Genomic DNA, 19,908 nt, shown 5'->3' on the forward strand with positions numbered 1-19,908 from the left:
ACTCAAGAGAAGAAGGCAACACAGAGCAGGGAATGAACAGATTCCATTCACTCCCCCTGTAGCTTCTGCAGCAAGGGCTTTGTGAAAACAAGAGTTGTACACCCTGACAGACACTCAGAAGGAAAACGGTAAAGATAACTGAATCCTAGGGAGTGCAGACAGTACTAATACAATTGGAGAGTACACCTTTTACCAGCAAAAGCAACTTCAGTTCCACTATGCTAACTTACTTCCCCTGGAACAGCCTCTGCAGCTTAGGGGCTGCATGATGAAACAGAAATCCAAACAATTGAGTCCTCATTGGTGAGATTTTACGGGGATTTAGGAAACAGCTACGTGAATCTAGTAAAGAGATTCAAACCGTGAGATTTGCTTGTTAGGGCTGCTTTGCAAGCAAATACAGATTTTCAGTGTGGGCAAGGGCAGTACAAGATCTTCCTCATCAACAGTCCTTCATATTTGCTTATGAGGGGAAACTGCACCTGAGAAGCCTTCAAGAAAAAAAAAAAAAAAAAAAAAAAACCCACAAAAACTAACCTGTAACCAGCCTCACATGAGGACAGGAACAAAGACATGGGTCGACAGTGAGATTCACCGTACCCCACCCAGCACTATTGCTTGTATTAGTTTAGCACAACTTACCAATATCATTCCATAACAGTACAAAAAGAAAATCTCTACCACATAATAAACACCTCTGACAACATATGAACCACAAGCATGACAAATAAACAATATTCGTGGACAGGGTATTGGTATTCAGCAAAAGAGGCTACTTGTAAATTAGCTGGTGACAAAAAAGGATTTTCGCATTTCAAGCAAGCTCCATTCTTGTAAGTGAACCTTCTACTTCTTTAACTAAACATGGAGATCCTGGCCAATATTTCCAACACAGATTTATAGCCAAAACCAAAGAGAAGGTACATAACACCTACAGCAAGTGAATATTTCTTTAGAACACTCTAGAATACTGTACAAGTCAGAAAAAAAAAGGTTTTTTTTTTTAATACTTTATCATAATTATGATTCCAAAAAAACTATTCATCGACTCAAGAAACAAATACTACCACCTACCTCATCAGATAAGAAATGCAGAGAAAGCCATGAAGAGATCCAATGGGGGAGCCTTTTCCCTGTAACAACCCCCCCTTGCTCACTGTTAGCCTCTCCTTCCTGCCACCTACTAATGTAATCAACTACACAGGTGTTTTGAGCCTTTTGCTCTCTTTCACATCCTGCCACCCCTACAGTAGTGGTACTCTCTTTTAGAGTGCTGCTATTCAGTCTAAGCATCTGTTTCAGCAGTCAGGAGACAAGTTTTCTTATTGAGGCTCTACAGTACAAGTGGTCTGGCATATTCTTCTACTTTACTACCAATGTAACAGCCATACATTGGGTGAACTGGTGGTGGAGTTTGTAGTTAATATTCATTAGCTCAAAGGAAAACAACTGTTACATGAATTTTGAGTGTAACCTAAGGAGAGTCTACATAAATTATAAGCGGCAAGAATCGTAGGCCACTTACACATGTCCCTTTAAATGCATCTAATCTTGAGCAGCAAAAATAATACACCATTAGTAAAGCTATTCTTCTAAATTATTGTACACGCATTTCAGTCAGAATGTTCAAATGAGCAAACTGGTGCTCAGACTACTTGATTGCAAACATCAAATTAAAATTACTTAGTGTGCCTTCTATTTTGTCTGCTTCTCTGTGTGGCTTGAGAAATTTAGTCTATAATACTGCAAATAACTGTCATGCAACAAAATTAAAGAAAAAAAAGATTGCCACATTTTTCTAGGAAACTATTACCACATCATTCAAGGAAATCACGCTCTGCTAATTTTTTTAACTAAGTAATCCAATGTTTTGAATTTGAATACATCTATTTTAATCATATTGGTTTAGGGCATGTTCTGAATGATTTAATTATGATTTCTGAAATGGCACTTTCATCCAGAAGGGACACTGGAAGCAAAACCGGTCTATACTAAGATGGTAAAACTAGCATCACTTAGACAAAAAGCATGTGATTTTTCATATGATTCATAAAACAGGAGGCATAAAAATCCTAATTTAGTAAGGTGAACAGCCTACCTCTGATCCAACCAGACTATTTAAGAGAATGTGATGAGTTCCAATGCCTATATCATTTAAGCACAAAATGATCTAGTGATAGAAGATGTATTTATGACAATTATTGTGGAGAAATTATTCAAAATTGTTTTAACATTTGGAATGTAATAAATACCTATCTTGGGCAAAAGATAAATGAAAATTAATCCCATTTTTTCTTCTTATATAGCAAAATATTTTATAAATATGAGCAGGTATTATGTACATACTTTCTCCTTTTCAGACAAGATCTGTAGACATCTCAAAGACAATTTTCTAAAAGTGATGACAAGCACTTGAGTGACATTTCAAGTTACATTTCCAAAAGAAATACTTAAGCCTAAACCTCACAGCATATATATGATACTTACATTTCTAAATTACTTCAGGTGATATTTTCAAAAGAGTGCAAGTAGCCACTGTTATCCACTGAGACAAAATAAGTAATAAAACCTGCATTTCCTGGCCTCCTAATCACTTGCAAGTGACCATCTTGTATCCATAAGATACACTTTTTTTTTTTTTTTCTGCTGGGGCTAAATTAAAATGCATGACTATCATTAAAACAAACAAACAAACCACTTTCCTTCCCTTTCCACCTCTTCACATTAGCTGTTCACTACTTGTTTCTATCTGTGATGCATTTTTGTTTGGGGTATATCAGAAAATATAACAAACTTCAGTTTTGTACAAGTTACAAAAGAAGGTAATTATGCTTGTTTCCTCAAAGAATTAACTATGTGAATTCCAAAACTAGAATGTGTCCTCATCCCACTCTAGGTGATGCAGGAAAATGCACAGTATTTCTGCCTGTATATAGCACTATAAATAATGATGGCCTTGGCTCACAACTTAGTATACTGTCTTCTCATTCACACTTCAACAGTGCAGGTATGGATACTTTCAGATGACTTCAACTTAAGTGTAATTACTAGTTAAAGCTCCTGTTCCTAGGAGTTAGTTACAGCTCCTAGAAAAAATTGACTCTATTCCAGCTCTAGACCCATCACAGGGGGATGCTGCTTTCTTTGTTTTCCCCTTAGCCTCTGTTAGGTACCCCTGGCAAATTATATATATGTTATCTATGGTGTGCTGCAATTTATCTGATAGGTGGTATTGTACAAATAAAATAAAGTAAATAAAAAATACTGATTTAGTTTCTGTTGAGCAGTGCCATGTTTATTTCATTAACACAGGTTTCTGCCTAAAAAAATACACCTTTCATAGTGTTCATGGTATTTGAAACATTCTCAACAATGCAGAGATGTAATCAACATGAGAAAGTAATTGTAGAGAAGTACAGCATTAACTCTTTTCAACATATAGTCAAGATATGGATGTTCTACTCTTACTTACACTGATAAACTATAAGGAACTATCAATAGCAGTCTAAATAGTTGCTTTTGAAAGTAGGAAAAAAATTGCACAGCTGTGAAGGAGTTAAGTTACTGACTAGTGGAAAAGCTATCTAACCCTGTGATTCATCAGGAAAAGTTTACTCAGGAGTTTAAAGACCCATATTAGGAAAGAGAAAAATACAGGCAGTTTGTAAAAGCCTGGCTCTATTGAAATCCGCAAGAGTTTTGATACTGATGCCTGCTAATGGACTGAGGAGTTAATCTGAAGGATGCCAAATAGTAACTATTGCTTCTGCAAATCCATGTGCTTTTACTTTAAAATAGAGTTTCATAAAATTGGCAATACAGACTAGGCATAAAGAAAAATGAAATTCTTCTTCCACCATTAATCTTTTCTTGACTTTTAAGTCAGAATTACTTATCTAGCTTACCAACAGCTGTCTAGTAGAAATCTTGCTATCTCTGTTATTCTACTGAAGGTACAGGCTTAAGGGCACAGTACATCATAATATACCCAATTGATGATATTAAATTTGAAAAATATCTGGCTATAACTCTTCAAATATATGTTGAAAAGTATATTTCTGCATAGAAGATATAAATGGAAATTTATACTAAGTTTTTAGACCTATATTAAAACCACAGGTCCACATATCTATACTGAGTAGAAACTGATTGGATTATTTATGCTGAATACATTTAATAGTAGAAATATAATCTATTTTTGTACGCAACTTTCTGCAGTGTAACATTTGCATTCAGATATGAGTCAAGTATACATTTATATTCATGCAGGTGGCAAAAAAGGAGCAAGTTAAGAACAGCAGTAGTACTTTGTTTCATTCTGTATGGTAAAAACAGATCTTCTCGGTCAATTTTGGTACTATTTCTCCAGCTTCTTGTTGCTATACAGGTGAAGTCACAAATATTTTTAAAAAGAAAAGGTTTATTCACCACATTAAGTGCTTGGAATAGACATAATTGTTTCAGTCACAGCAAATAGCATAACAAATTCTTTACCAAGAACAAGTATTTATATATAACTTTAGAAAGTATTAGTATGGTTACAGCCAAGCTCTGTGCTGGTATAACTTCATGGTCTTCAACTTAGTTCTAAAATTTCCTGTTGAGTTTAATATTACACAGTAACTTTTTCTTTTACGTTACAATCACGAGTAAGACCAGTACCATAAGGAGAAGAAATAATCATAAATACAATGCAGAACCAAAAAAAAAGACCTGTAAACCGAGTTTCATAAATACGAATTTATAAAAACTTAATGCAAATCATCGACAAAAGAAAAATTAAACTGAGGCAAACCCTTTACTTGTATGTATAGCTTCAGCTTCCCAGCTCACATACTAATATTAAAAACCCACCAAGATTCATCTGAGTCCTCTAGCATTATGAACCTATAGTAGAAATCTCTGCCATGTTACTCTGCTTCCTTACAGAGAACATTTTACTTTTCTTGCTTGAACAAGGTCCTTGTTTAAACCTATTAGCTGAAATGCATTTTCAAACATCTACGTATTATAGGCCAGCTGCTTTCCAGATTTTAAAGTGTTCCATATATTCTGGTACAGATTGCTTATGTATTACTTCTGTGGAGCTCACCAAACTTCAAGACATCGATACATATAAAAGCAAAATAAGAATTATGTAAATCGTCACAGAGAAATTAAAAAGTGAGGCATTCCCAAAGGCTGCTGTCTAAAGCTGTTATCAAATGCTTAAGTGGCATGAAATCTCCCATTTGTCTCAAGATCAAGAGAAAAGTACGTCTTTATGCTTATGCCAGTGACTGCACTGTAGTTTATCAAATTGGCTGTTTGATATTGTCACAGATGGAAATTTGGAATTCTACCAATATAATAATATGGCTGCCAGCATGAATCTCAATTTAAGATATTAAATATTTTAACAGACTGGTCACAGACAACTTTATTATCAGCAGTCACAAAATAGCAATATAGTAGTATCTGTGTGCTGAGAGCCAAGAAAACTACTGCAGGCACAGAAAAACTCACATCCTTCCTTCTGCAGTTCAGGGCCACAGAACACATTCCTTAGTTGGTAAAGAAATTGAAGTAGTTTCTATCCCATTTTAAATAGTTTTACATGGTTTATTGAGAGACCACTGTTATGGCATTCAATTTTACTAATGTTTTAAAATTGAACTTTTGTTTCAACAAAAACAATTGTTTTGGTTTAATTTCTGTCAAAGTGATTAAAGAATTTTTTAAAGGGACTTGATCACTAAGAGCTAGGTTTTTAAGGATGTTTCAGTAACAAAAGGTGGAGTTTGGCAGCAGTACATTCATGAAAATCGTCCTTTTAAACAAGCCTGTAGGTGGGGCTATCGTGGGCAATGCAAAGGACGGCTGATAACAACACAAGGCAGCTTTCTAGCTTCATAGTTTCCCTTAAATATATCCTTAGCTGATTTAAACAATCATAAGGTAATTGAAATAAAGGTAACTGCACTTGGCATATAACAATTAGAACAAAAGCAAGGGAAACTTTTTTTTTTAATATATACTAACAAATAATGCATAATAAAAATGTGTTGTGCTTTAAAGAAATTTTTTCATATAATTTGGTTAAACCTATGCTCTGTTAACTGTTTAGTCTGCTATCTTTATTCCATGACATTTTACATTTTAGCTGTGACCGATAAATTCTCTTCAGAAGATAATATCACTATATCACAACACACTGGAGCGTGTGCAGCCCTTAGTTCTTTCTTTCTACTTTTAAGGGTACAAGTAACTTCAACGAAAATTCTAGGACATTATTTACATGCAACACTTGAGAAGACCAAAGCACAGAAAGGCTGTGGACCTGTGACAGATGATGCTTATTACCTTCTACAATGTAATGAGCAATCCCAGTTGCTACTGGAATCAGGTTTCATGGCCACCACAAGTACTGTTATGACACAATCGTTCTGGAAAATAAGATCTGTCAGCACATTCTACTAAAATAAAAATAATTAGTTATATAGCCAAGGCATCTGTGTACAAACCAACCCCATATCAGAATCTGCTACAAATAACTGCATTATAATGGATTCACCATAGAAAATATTTACATGACATTAGCTGCAATAGTTTTCGCACTTACTTCATGATAATATGCACGTGAGCAAAACTAAATGTATGCATAAACATTTCTATCACCAAACTCAAAATGGTTAACACCTCATTTCCCTCTATATCCTAAGATTTGAAGTCAAAACTGAAAAAAAGAAAAAAAAAGGAAAAAAATGGGTTTTGATGTGGCATCATAAAGCTAGAAGAGAACTAAAGATTAACAAGAGGAAAGCAAAACATTTATAAACATTTGATCGTGTAAATAAAAACAGAGGTTTAAAAAATCTGCCTGTGTGTAAATGAATGGCAAATATCCTACTGATTTTCTTAAGAGTCAGGTTTATATCTTAGACAAAATTTTTAGACTGGTAAAATGGTGTGTAAATAGAAGTAAATTAATGATATCAGATTAAATAAAGACAAGGAGTTATTAAGCTATTTAGAAAAAAAAGATTATTGGATAATTGACACACATTTTGATCCATATACTGAGTAAGACGGGAGAATATCAGGTAAAAAAGGTATGAAAAAAAGATTTATTTATTGGAATTAGATTAGATGATTTGGTTGATTTTGATTTTGAGGTGTTTTGATTTGTTTTTTCATTTTCTCTTTCCGCTTGCTTAGTGTTCAGTGTTTGGTCTAATATACATTTTTTGAATTCAACAAAAATCTAAATTATTTGTCAGCAGCAAACCAGAACAATTTGAGAGGCTATATCATATAAATATATGTCCAGCAATGTTTTGAAGGCACGAAGAATGAGCCAGATGGTTTTTATCACTTCCCACTCTGTGGTGCAGCAAGGGGTTAGAATGGTTTTCTTATCAGATTCCTACATTTTGTACCTTGAAAGGAATTATGTACTGCCTACTTGTGTTCTTGTAGACGCTGTAATTGATGTATTTAGATGTCTGTTGTCAGCTATTCCTGCCCCAGGTAGTAGATCTGGTTTAGAAATCTAACTAAAATGTATTCAGTTGGGTAGTGCTTGCCCTACATTTTATATACGTAGTTAGAGGAGGAAAAGATGTGTATCTATTCCAATGGGGATTGCAGTGTTTATGAATTAAATCCTCTCCTAACTGTGTGAAACAAAATCTTACAGTTCAAAATTTAAAATCATCTAAAACCATTTGCTCCTATGCCAGAGGCCCTTAAGTATAAAATTAAGCTCTGGAATACTGCAGCCAGCTTCTCTCTTGTGCGTTTACTTTCTCAATTTTACTTATTTTAAGTAATTCAGTTCCTAGTCACATTGGGAAACATTTTCACTACTAAAAATGTATTTTAATACAGTTCTAAATAATCCTGAAAAATAAGGAGGGAGTTTTTTCATTATTTGTCCTCAGCATCTAGCTACACCACTCATTCTCCCAAGCACGTCAGTGACTGGAAAAGCTGCCACAGGAGCAGCTAGAGAAACTACACGATGCAGAACAAAACAGCTAGACCTTGAGGGTGATGGGATACTTCATTCAGAAAAAATGAGCCCACAGCACAGTACCATGTTATGCTATCTTTACTACTGCCTGCAACCACTTCATACCAGTGTTAAGCTGTAATATCACATAAAATGCACTTGGAGTTTAAATTTTTCAGAACATAGAACAGATAATGTATCATTCCATTTCTTATACACACAAAAGATATCTGAATGTGGACTACATTCCTTAGAAAACCAGAAAAAAAAAAGTCTTCCACAGAAAAGACGTGACTAATTTTATGACAACTATAATGCCTAATTCTACACAGGAAAGAGGGAAGGAAATTTAATTGGCAGTGGCACAGGAATAATATCAAGACACCACCTCTTTATTAGATAAAAATATTGGATAGTGACAAATATCGAAGAACAAGGTAATTTATTTGTAGCTTTACCTTACAGAAAAATTTGGAGAGACCTGTGGCTCTGGTCTTATGTGGAATTTTTCCAAATATTAGATTATTAAAATAGCTGTAGGAACTGAAACTCTAAATTTGGGAAGTTTTGTACCACTAAACGAATGTATCTCATTTTGCTGTAAAAAGGTTAATCAGCAGAGTTTTACATACAGTTTCACTATTCTGAAGCTAGATCCAATAAATCTGCAAAACTAAGAGATCATTTATTCTAGTGAAATTACCATAACAGACTTAAGAGATATCGTTGATTTGAGTTTGATTTGTTGTACACATTCAGCTCTAAACTATTAAATCATTAATTTTCATAGTGGTTTGAAACAGTTTTGTTTTGTTTTTGTGAACAGGCTTATCACACTTTTTTCCATTTTTAATACCAGTAAATATTAATTTTAATATCAAGAAATATTAATACTGTAATAAAAGAGTGCTTTTTAAGACAGGGGATTAAGATTTGGATTTTATAGGACACTATTAATTCTAAAAAAATAATATTTTTTCATTGTAACCATACGTTTAGCTCCAAGGCAATTTTTATTGAAGGGAAACAGTTTCCAGCAAAAATGAGAAATGACTATGTGTTATATTAGAAGCTGATCAAGAAAATATTTTTATGAAATGCACAGCAGAGATCAGCAAAAGTGACAGGTTCTAAATAAGTTTAACAAGAAATCCATAAGTGAGTGACTGACTGGGACAGCACGTTATTCAGTTGTTGATACTATATCCTACTGTTCACGTCAGACCTTTAAATTGAAAAGTTCCATAGTTTCACAATCTAAAGAAAATTGTCACATCCTTTTGGTTTTGAAGATCAAATCAACAGAAATATTGGAAAGACAGTGATCCCAAGCATTAATGTTCCGAAGTGACATTTAGAGGAGAGGAGGCAATTTAGAGTCAGAATAGCTAAGATCAATTCTTCTTATTCTGTCATTTAGGATGAAAAAGGAAGCATTTGTTTTACAATCCTATCTAACCCACCAACATGAGCAGAAAGCCAATATAAAACCAAAGCCAAACAATACAGTGTAACAAGGGAAAACACCCTTAGAAATTCTAAGCTATTTCCCTTCAGTTCTCTATTCATTACAATATGGTTACTAAAATCCACACTACTCCACTACTGCACGTAGCGGAGGTAAGCTTTACTGAGTGTTGTAAAACATTGAGCACTGCTTTACATTTATCATTCTGAACAGACATTTCAGTTCCCTACTCTATCTTCTCTCCTCTGTTTGGTTCTCATCTTACATGTTTTATGCTATCTTCATGAAATTATCAAGTTAGCAGTTTCTTTCAGATACCTTGACACGGCACAAATCCTGTAACTAACTTAACTGTCAGCTGCTGAATACCCCCAGGACAATGGTTTATTATGAAGTTGCTCTATCTAGCAATTAACTGTATCTAGCAATAAACTGTTTTAATCAGTTTTTAGTATTAACAGTGGAGAAATTTATGAACCATATAATGTCAAGTAAGAAATCTTTAAAATAACCAATACATGAAAATCCAACAAAGTACGAAAATATTTTGATGAACTTCTGTTTAGCAATTAGTGCATTATTTTTATATAGTATGCCTACTGTTCTTGTGCCCAATGAACTGCAAAACAAACAAAAAAAAACCTAATTAAACATCAGCCACTGATGCTTAACCAAACAGATGTTCTGCATGCAGGCTGTCTTATAAATAAATTTTGCTTCTTGAGGATGCTTGACCTGAAAATAAGCTGTATCAGGTCCTCTAGGAATACCTCTCCATCGTTAGTCATGCTTCCTCAGACAATTACAGCTTTCCTGTCTGGAAATTACAAACGGGAGTGAAGCGGGAGTTTTAAGTGCTCTGGTTATTTGTCCATGGTATCCAGATGTCTGGCACCTCACTGAAGCAGTAGCTTCAACTGTTCTACTGAAAGTCCTTGACAGACCTGCACATTGTTTATGTGCAGGTCATTTTTACAGCCGTCTTCATACCTAGAGTGCTTCAGATAGTCCATGCATGCATGGAAACAGCACAAAGACTTGAAATAACAGCTTTTTTAGTCTTTCATATTGGTCTCTGCCATAAATAGCAACATAATTTACATGTGTTTACACCATAAAATCCAGATTCTGAGTATCATAAGGAGAAGCAAGAGCATTACAGTGGGAAAAAAAAAAAGATAATGAATGTATGAATGTATGTACCTGATAAGACATGTATGACACCTTGTTTTCTGTTACCATAACTAATGGTATATTCAAAACATATATACAGACAGAAAACTCCTGAGTGGGGAGGGACCAATCTCATCTCTGCTGTGAAAATTATTATGATACACACTTTTTTTTACCTATTTCTACTTACAGAGCATAAGAACATGTGTTCTATGAGGTACCACCTCAGAGACTCTTTTACTCTCTTGTTAAGGAGAGTACAAAATACAAATGAAAATTTGACATTCTATCAATTGTAATTTAATAACAGGGGGATAGTAGAAAAAGACTTAAATATTACAATATCTCTTAAATCAATAGCTTTGTTTGTCGTGAATTTTTTACCATTAGATTTGAGACAGAATGAGCACAGAAATTGCTCTACCTGAAAACAAACTTTAAAACATATACGTTTAAAAATATTACTGGGAACTAAAATAGCAAGCACAAACTAATATTTTGCATATACATATATTTCTTTTTTTCTTTTAAGAAATACAAGGGGGTAATGCTTCTTGAAACCAGTAACTTGCAAAACTACCCTATGAAATTATTCATTCACTTTCAGAAAAAAAATACCAGTAGACTCCTCTGGAAAAACATTTCAAGTGCAATAAGCCAGCTAATGTATTTATTGTGCTCCCTCACTCAATGCACACATGCACTAATAACACCATGAAAGTTTTCCAGAATTCTCAGTGATTGACAATCATGATTTGTACTTTCTTGCTTTAAGAGGCACAAATATTAACTTATTAAATACCAAATCAAAAGAACAAATTGCATTAAATACCATAAAATACCGTCTTGTAAGCAATGATGAGAGCATTTTTCTTGGCCTTAAATCATCTCTCTAAAGGTCACTTGAATTCATAAATATGTACTCCAAATCTAATTAGAAACACAAGTCAGACATATTTTAGAAGTTTCATTTTGTTTTGACTTATTCTCCATCCAAGTTTTTTCTACCCCCTCTTTCTGTATTTGAGATTTCACGTACTTTATCTCAAGACAATCCTGCCTAGGAAAGGGTGTTTCACAAACACATTCCTTGCAAGTGCTTAGCTGTCAGTGCCAGCCTCCTAACCCCTAAAAATTAGTAACAGAATGTTTTTTTCCACTTCACTGCACAGAGAGGCCACAAGAAATAAAGAACTGCAAATATTAAAAAAAAAAAAAAAGGTAGATTAAAAAATGGTAATTTAAAACATTTAGAATATTTTAAAAACCAGTCTTAGGTATAATATGTTAGCTAGTTCCTTAAAATGAAATTATAAGAATATAGAATAATAACTAGTTTCTGGACTTCTGATGTTACTTTTCTTTTGTTAAAAATCCTAATTTCCCTTTTCTTCTTCCCTTTTTTCCAGCATTTAGAAGACTACAGAAGTCTTATTAGCAGTAGTCAAAATTTCATCTTACTCTTGTAAGAAAGAAAATCACATATTCATATATAATACATATGAAACATATGTACCCAACAGAACATCCCAAAAAACACTGGGATGAAATTGCTGTTGGCCTTACTGAAAAATGTACTGAATACCAAAATTTCTCTTTGTATTAATGTCTACAGGAATTCTGATACTAACAAATAGAGAAGTAGTGACCAGAAACACGAGACGTTCAGAGGATATCAGCAACATACGAAACATTTAGAAAAAACTCCAGCTGATGAGGGACTGAATACAGTGTACTTTAAAAACTCCTCCTAAATCTTCCTGAACAATCTTATCACCCATCATACTGAGGCAGTTCCCTAGCATGTGAAAAGATATCTATCTAGCTCAGTAGTTTTGTTCTCTGTTCTCTTCCAAAGAAGCCCCAGGTGATTCAAAACAAAACTATCAAATGCCACTGGCCCAGGAAAAATAAATAAATAAATAAATAAAAATCTCGCATGAGAATGCTCAATTTTGTATCATTGATATAGCTAAATGCCAATTTTTCCACATAAATTTCCAGCCCAAGATACTGTCCTGTCTTCCAGGTCACAGTCATGAAATAAGTCCATAAGTACAAGTGTCTATAGCACTGAGAGAAACTGTTATTCTAGACCACAATGCAGGGAAACTCACCTAATTTATTATGCAATTGTTGCCAAAAAAAAAAAAAAAGAAAAAAAAAGAAAAAAAAAATATATTCTACCTACTAAAACTTCTGTGTCAACTTAAAGGGTTGCTTCGTGTCTTTTTTTTTTTTTTTTTCCTAACATGTTTTATATCAACTGTCTGATACTTCATTTTCCCCAAGTGGTTAAAAAGACTGTTGCCAGCACCCATAATCACCTTCTTCTAAAGAGAAATTATAGTCCATCTCAGCTGAGTGTCCTTTAAGTACAGCAGACAAAATTTCATCTCTTCAGGAAACTTCATTCACTCCAGGAATTTTAAGCTGTATTGGATACACTGACCATACAACCATATAAAATTGTTTGGAATTTCATGCTGATTTAATAGAAATTACAGTTGTTTTCAGTTTTATATGCCCATTTTCTTTCTTTTTTATTTTTTTTTCTCTTTCTGGCTTTAATTTGATTTTTTCCCAGCTAGTTTATGGTGTATTCAAGTCTTCTTTTAAGCCCGTTCTCAACTTTTATAGATCCTTTAGAAAGTAAAAACTGAAAAACTTAGTTTACATTTTCATTTTTATCTGATGATATATAAGACCTCTTTGTAGTTTGGCCATGTTGACTTCTCATCAGCAGCATCTTACCAATTTAAGCATATCTTTAAATAAATTTTGAATTTATTGAAGTATCAAAAGAGTACTTAAATGGAACGATTTACATATAAGAATTTTCTCTTTCCTATACTAGATTGGAGACTTTTTTCCTTTTTCATGAATAGAGATTGAAAGGATGAGAACTTTTTACTTCAAAAGGAAGCATCTAAGAATGGACTTGCTAAAATATGACAATGAATTGTATACTATTACAATGAGGAGAAGAGGTTATCCTTACAAGGTCTGACTGTACATTTTAGTTCTTCATCATTTCTCCGAAGAATCTGATGCTACATAAACATTTAGAAACTGACAAAGATAAATCCCGCATATAAGCCAGTTTAGTATTTTTTCTATTTGTGTGGTGTATACCCTTTAGGTGTAAAAGTGCCTACAAATGTTACATGACATAGTAGGTTTACTGGTTTACTTCTATTATCATTTTTCTGTGGATACAGAGATTTACTTCCTTCCAGTCAACCAGCTAACTACAATTAAGCATGAAGACTTAAAGGTCAGCTACACTGTTCATAGCAGAGGAGCAATGAAAGTAATAGGTTTTCATTCATGTAAATTCATGTCTTAAGGGCAGTTAAAAATGGTGTATTAGAAAAAACATTCTTTAGCTTTGGAGAGATTTGCTTGACTCAGGTTACCATCCTCGCAAAGCTAATAAAGCTAATCTTTAGAGTATACTGATATTTTGTTGCTAATTTTAAAACTATCAGTTACTCAGAATCAAAGATCTTCTTGCATTTGTAGAAAAATGAGATTATTAGGTTACTTCCCAGTAAACTAAATGTCATTACTGTTGAGTCCCATTAAAGACTTAATAATGGTACAGAATTAAAAAAAAAAAAAAGAGGAAAAAAGGAGAGTTTAAAACAAAAGAAGAAGAACGAAAGAAAACCTGAAAAGACCTCATAAAAATATCTTATTCACAGACTTGGCTGAATGTAACAGTCAAAACTGTATTATGAAACATATACACTAAGGATATAACCATATCAGCTCAGATTCAAATTTAATTTAGCCCCACATCCTGTTGGCAAGAATCACCAGTAGCAGATGATACAGAACAGACAGAAGAAACAGGAAATATTGGTAGTTGACCAAAACTCTGGTTGAACAGATTTATTACCTCTTGATACCTACTGACATATTAGGTTCCCATTTGCAAAAAAAATAAAAATAAAAAAAATAGTACTGTCTCTTTACTATTATGTAATTTTTCTTGTAGTAATGGAGTATCAGGAACACATACAAAATAAAGACAGACCAATGCGACTACAATGCCATATGGTGTAATATAATGTGATATGTTGGCTTAATACAGATTCTGAATGAAAATTAAATGAGGAAGGACAAATACAAATCACTTTCTCTATTTTAGGGATTTTATATTTTATTCTTTGGTATATTCTCTAGCAATTCCCTGCTTTAGTGATAAAATTATTAATAATATAAAAGCTCATTTTTATATTTAAATACATTATAAAATTATAATTTGAAGAGACAATGATTTCCATTATGCACATCTCTTTAAACTCAATGTTTATGCTGTGTTTAAATCAAGCTGAGTATTAAAAAGGAGTTTAGAAGTTTCACAGTGATAGTATCTTGTTAATAAGTATTAAAGATTCCTTTAACTATTTCATCAAAGAACTTGTGCTTTGAGAAAGTATGCAGTGCATAATAGGTCTAGAGGAAATAGCTGGTTACCTTATGAATCTAGTATGTTCAGAAGCACCATGTTAAAGTAGTGAAAGCTCTTTCCGTATTAAATTTAATATTACTCAAATATCATTCTTCCTGGTGGGAGACCTTCGATATTGGATGAGAAATTTACGTATGTGATACAAGAAATGCTGATACAGATAAACTAAGAAACTTCCAGTATATGACTTCTCAACCGTAAAAGTCTCTATAGCTTCTGTATGTAAAGGAAAGCATTTTGACTTCATTTATGTACATGATGGCACTTTGTAATTAACAGAACAAGAGAGTTCCACACAAAAGACTATATACTGAAAGACCACTAATGAAATTCTCAGTTAATATCAGCTATCACAGTTATAAATACACCATAATGTCATACTTTTCCCAAAGTTTCCTAGAAATATTTCATTTTCCTATATGCTTTTATTTAAAAATATAATTAATTGTAGTAGTTCTACATTTCTGAAATGAACAGAATTACTGAGGCAGAGACTCAAGAAGAAGAAAAGGGGACTTACAATATGCTGTCTTATTGCTAAGTAACTTGGGTCGCATGCCTTAAAATAGAATGAGGAACTTAGTGATGATTCACTTGCACATCGAGTAAGAAAGTGCATGTGAGATGCTGCTTGAGAGACCTAAATCACAAAAATGCTTTGCTGGAAAGGGAAAATTCATGGTAGTTTCTCCTTTGAGGATTGATTAAGACACAACAGAACAGAAGAGACATGATCTAGATCTGGGAACAGAAAAACGGGTACTTGCATTTCTTGTGATAGGCCAGAGCATTCTGTGAAGAGAATCACAAGTACACAAGCAATATTTCCACTGAACTCCTTATGGTCTCTTTTCTTGGTCTTTAACTTTGCTAATAGTACAACATTTTTTATGTTACATATATATTAGAGAGTTCATGTCATGTTCCCTCTCTAAACTTTATGGAAAGATGCACAGAGGGAACACCTTAGAGAAGTGCCATTAAAAAACCTAAAAACATCTTTGGATGAGAATAAAGCAGAAAAAACAAGTACCCCAAACCAAAATATAGTAATTCCTACAAGTAGTATGTCAACTTCCACTTCATCAAAAAAAAAAAAAAAACAAACAAAAGCAAAAGCTAAAATAATATAAAAATTCTAATAATAATATTGCTTTAGGCAAAAGCTTTTGGCATTTCCTTTTTAAAAGTAGTAGTATTTCTTAATTCTGTAACTTCAGCCAACAGCAGCTTACTGAAGGAAACCCGGTTGCTATTAGCATGACTTGTTTTACAAAGTTATTCTGAATCTTTCATTTTTTTAGTTCTGTATAAATAGAAAATTCAAACACAGACTTAAAAAAAAAAAAAAAAACTCTCCTTAAGATAATGGCCAGCACAGGCAGAAGAAAAAATGGATATAAACTGTCGCTGAAAAAATGCAGATTGCAAATTACTACAGAGTCTCTAGCCATTAAAATAAATCAAACTCTGGAACAGCCTTTGGCGGAAACACTGGAGGCAAAGAAATAACAACTCCAATTTAGTATTGGCAAAGTTTATGAAAAGAGAATTATCTGATGCAATTCCCAGGCTAGCAGAGCACTGGACTTGATGACCCAGAGATCCCTTCCACTCTTATGTTCTTTGTTTGGCTAGATGCAGATGTTCATCTGGTTTTCAGCCTCACTGTGGTTTCTCTAAAGAGAAATTTAAATGAAAGTTAATATAATTTTTGTAAGTTTCAGTTAGAAAATGCCCTTTTTAAGAATTGTTGCTAGGCCTGCAGCAGAGTGGAACTTGTCAAGGAATTCTGAAAGCTTTACTTAAATTTGGCATAGCATAAAGAAGTAAATGTGTTCAGAGAGATGAATGCCCAGCAGGGGACACACCAAGAGTAAGCAATAACAAGCTAGGACTGATACATCAGTAATACCAAGGAAAAGGAAGAAAAGCAAAACAGAAGAGAAAGGAAAGGACAATAGGATATAGTAAAAAAAAATATAGGGGAAGAGAAATACCAGCAATTTTCATGCCTTTAAAAAAACAAAACAAAACAACAAACTAATTAATGAAAAAAAATCTTATGTGGTAGCTGTAATGAGTCAATAAAAAAGTAAAAGAGAAAGAAAGGAAATGTTTTATTTTGAAGGAAGGTCATCTTTCAGGTGACAAACTAACACCAGTCTCTCTTGCTCCCCCTTCCTCACAAGTATAATTCTAAACTATTGCTTAAATCAAAAAATAATAATATTTAAGCTTGAAGACAACCTGGCATTCCTTAATACCATGTACCAACTCCCTGCCTTTTCTGTCTTTTTTTTTTTTTTTTAACCTAAATATACTTTTATATTGCAGGTAACTTATACCTATTGTAGGAACTTTAGAAAGGTGTTGCAGATTTATATCATCCACATGAAAATAAAGTAATTTATAGAAATTTATAGAAAAACACCAAATGTTTTCTGGTTTTGAATAAATAAGTTCTTGGTGAAACTTTTAATTATTTTCAAATACAGGTAACTTTGCCATTTCTATCAGTCATAAAAGCATACAAAGGTCAAGCAAATACTTTATCTTATTTAAGTCACTGTGGTCTGTTTTCTATCACTTGCAAGTTCTAAGGTTTACACTTGTTCAAGGCGGTGATACAGCTACACCAGTCTTCAAAATCAAGGCTTTACACAAATTCTGTGAACCTTGATGGCTATGTATATAATTCTTCCAAATGAATCCTGAGTATAATAAATTCTAAGATACAATGGTTCTTTGAAAATATAAATGTTGCTTATATTAACATGGCAATTTCAGTAGACATTTAAAATTTATCATATAATTTTTAAGTGGCCGTATGCAGATGTGATCTCATAAAGAAGATTTAAAAAATCTAGCCCTTTCTTCACATGAATAAATACACGTTTTTTCTGTTTTCTAAGAACTATTGATGTGGATTTTCAATAAGCACAGAAGCATATTAATTTAAATAAATCTTATAAATTGACTAGAGAATAAACAGGCATTTTACAGTCCTTACTGTGTAACTTTGCAGGTATTCTAGAAATCAGAACAGTGGCAGTTGGAATAGTGGCAATCAAAGGAGTGGAAAGTGAATACTTTCTAGCAATGAACAAGTCAGGAAGACTCTATGGAAAGGTATGGATGCTAAATTCTCTTCAATCATCTAACAATCATACTGACTTTTCCAACAATCATCATGTACAATCTTTAAAAACATATTTTTAGCTGTAGCACCTACAGCTTTGTATGAAATACTTTGTATAAAATACAGTTTGTATAAAATAAATTTCTAACATCTTAAAATGTACCCAACACATACCTAACTTTCATGCCCACTTAAAAAATCAGTGATCAGAGTTTGTATACTTTTTAAAAATGTGAAATATTAATGGGGAATATACAAAGCTATAGTATCCAATGCTCAGATTTCCAAAGCCAAAGTTACTTATACTGAAGTAAAAGTAACATTTTCCAAAGTTACTTAAGTAACTAATATTACTACTAATATTATTATTTAATTAGCATTCTTATTCAATTAATATATGGTAATAATACTAATATGTGGATTGTATGATGCATATTCTTCTCCCATGTTCCCCAATCTAATTATTGTATGATTCTTTTTAAGAAACACGTGTACTTATTTTACTCTAAATTATTTGCTCTCAACAGAAAGTATGCAATGAGGATTGCAACTTCATAGAACTAATTGAAGAAAACCATTATAATACATATGCTTCTGCAAAATGGACACACAAAGGAAAAGAGATGTTTGTTACACTAAACCACAAAGGTGTTCCTATGAAAGGTAAAAAAACAAAGAAAGAACACAGAGCATCCCACTTTCTTCCTCTGGCAATATCCTAATCAAACATGATCTATAAAGAACTAGTTCCAGCAGGAAGTTTATTTTTAAAGAAGACTATTTGACAAGGTATCAAGAGAGGCTGGAATACTACTGAGAAACTGAACAAGCTGGACTTGCGCATTTATGTTTATTTTTAAGAGACTACATGGAAAAAGATTTGAAAATATACACAAAACCAGATTTGCTAACTAAAAGCTGTAAAGAATTCTAAAGAGTTGTACAATCATTATCTTAGTCATTTTAACTGGGTAGTTTCTTAAATTAATTTACCCTGAAGAATAAGTCATGACTTGATTATCTGATAATATTTTATTTAAAAAAAATAAAATAATTAAAAAAAACTATCTGCTTCTTAAATATGGCTGCTATAATAATAATAAGCAGATGATAATGTTGTGTAAAATATGTCAGACTTTAAGGCTGCTGGAATGAGCTGTCAGATTATCAAGTCAATAGTAAGTGTGAAGGCTGAGCAGTATTTTAAATACTTCCCCCAAGAAACTGATATCCTATACATAAACTATATGATCAGAAAAATATATAATCTTGTAAATGTCTATTGTTGTATTCAGATAAAAGAGTTAGTTTGGGAAAAAAAAAGTTTACTCTACTACAAAATGTTCCTATCTATTAATGAAACAAATACTTAATGCTGCTCTAAAAGATGTTTCAAAATAGTGTATGTAAAATAAGAATAGGAATAAATAATGTACTTCATCTCACTTTTCACAAAGTAACATTTTATATAACGATGAAGCAAAAATTCAGACATATTAGGGTATTTTATGTAACATATCCTATCGTTTGTATAATTTTTGTTAGGGCATACAGCTTTTAATGTTTTGTTTTTGTTTTTGTTTTGTTTTCATCCTTATACATGCTTTTTCTGTTGTTACAGCATTAAACTTTATTTTAAGTTGTATTTGAAC

The 19,908-nt window shown here is 32.8% G+C and overlaps 2 protein-coding genes across 15 annotated transcripts in view; one reads left to right on the forward strand and one right to left on the reverse strand.

Moving 5' to 3' along the window:
* Positions 1-19,907, forward strand: part of FGF7 (fibroblast growth factor 7) — a 29,290-nt gene extending 9,383 nt beyond the window's left edge. For all 4 annotated transcript variants that reach the window (XM_083850163.1, XM_083850164.1, XM_083850165.1 and 1 more), the window contains exons 3-4: positions 18,143-18,246; positions 18,784-19,907. In XM_083850163.1, the coding sequence (XP_083706289.1) occupies positions 18,143-18,246; positions 18,784-18,978 (299 nt within the window). In that variant the 3' untranslated portion in view covers positions 18,979-19,907. The remainder of the gene's footprint in view (positions 1-18,142; positions 18,247-18,783) is intronic.
* Positions 1-19,908, reverse strand: part of FAM227B (family with sequence similarity 227 member B) — a 240,997-nt gene that overhangs the window by 80,566 nt on the left and 140,523 nt on the right. For 10 of the 11 annotated variants that reach the window (XM_083850179.1, XM_083850171.1, XM_083850170.1 and 7 more), the window contains one exon: positions 1,075-16,793. The exons of the other annotated variant lie outside the window; for it this stretch is intronic. The gene's annotated coding sequence lies outside the window, so the exon portion shown is untranslated. The remainder of the gene's footprint in view (positions 1-1,074; positions 16,794-19,908) is intronic. 11 annotated transcript variants of the gene reach the window in all.

This window comes from Anser anser, assembly GCF_964211835.1.
Source record: "Anser anser genome assembly, chromosome: 10".
Lineage (NCBI taxonomy): Eukaryota > Metazoa > Chordata > Aves > Anseriformes > Anatidae > Anser > Anser anser.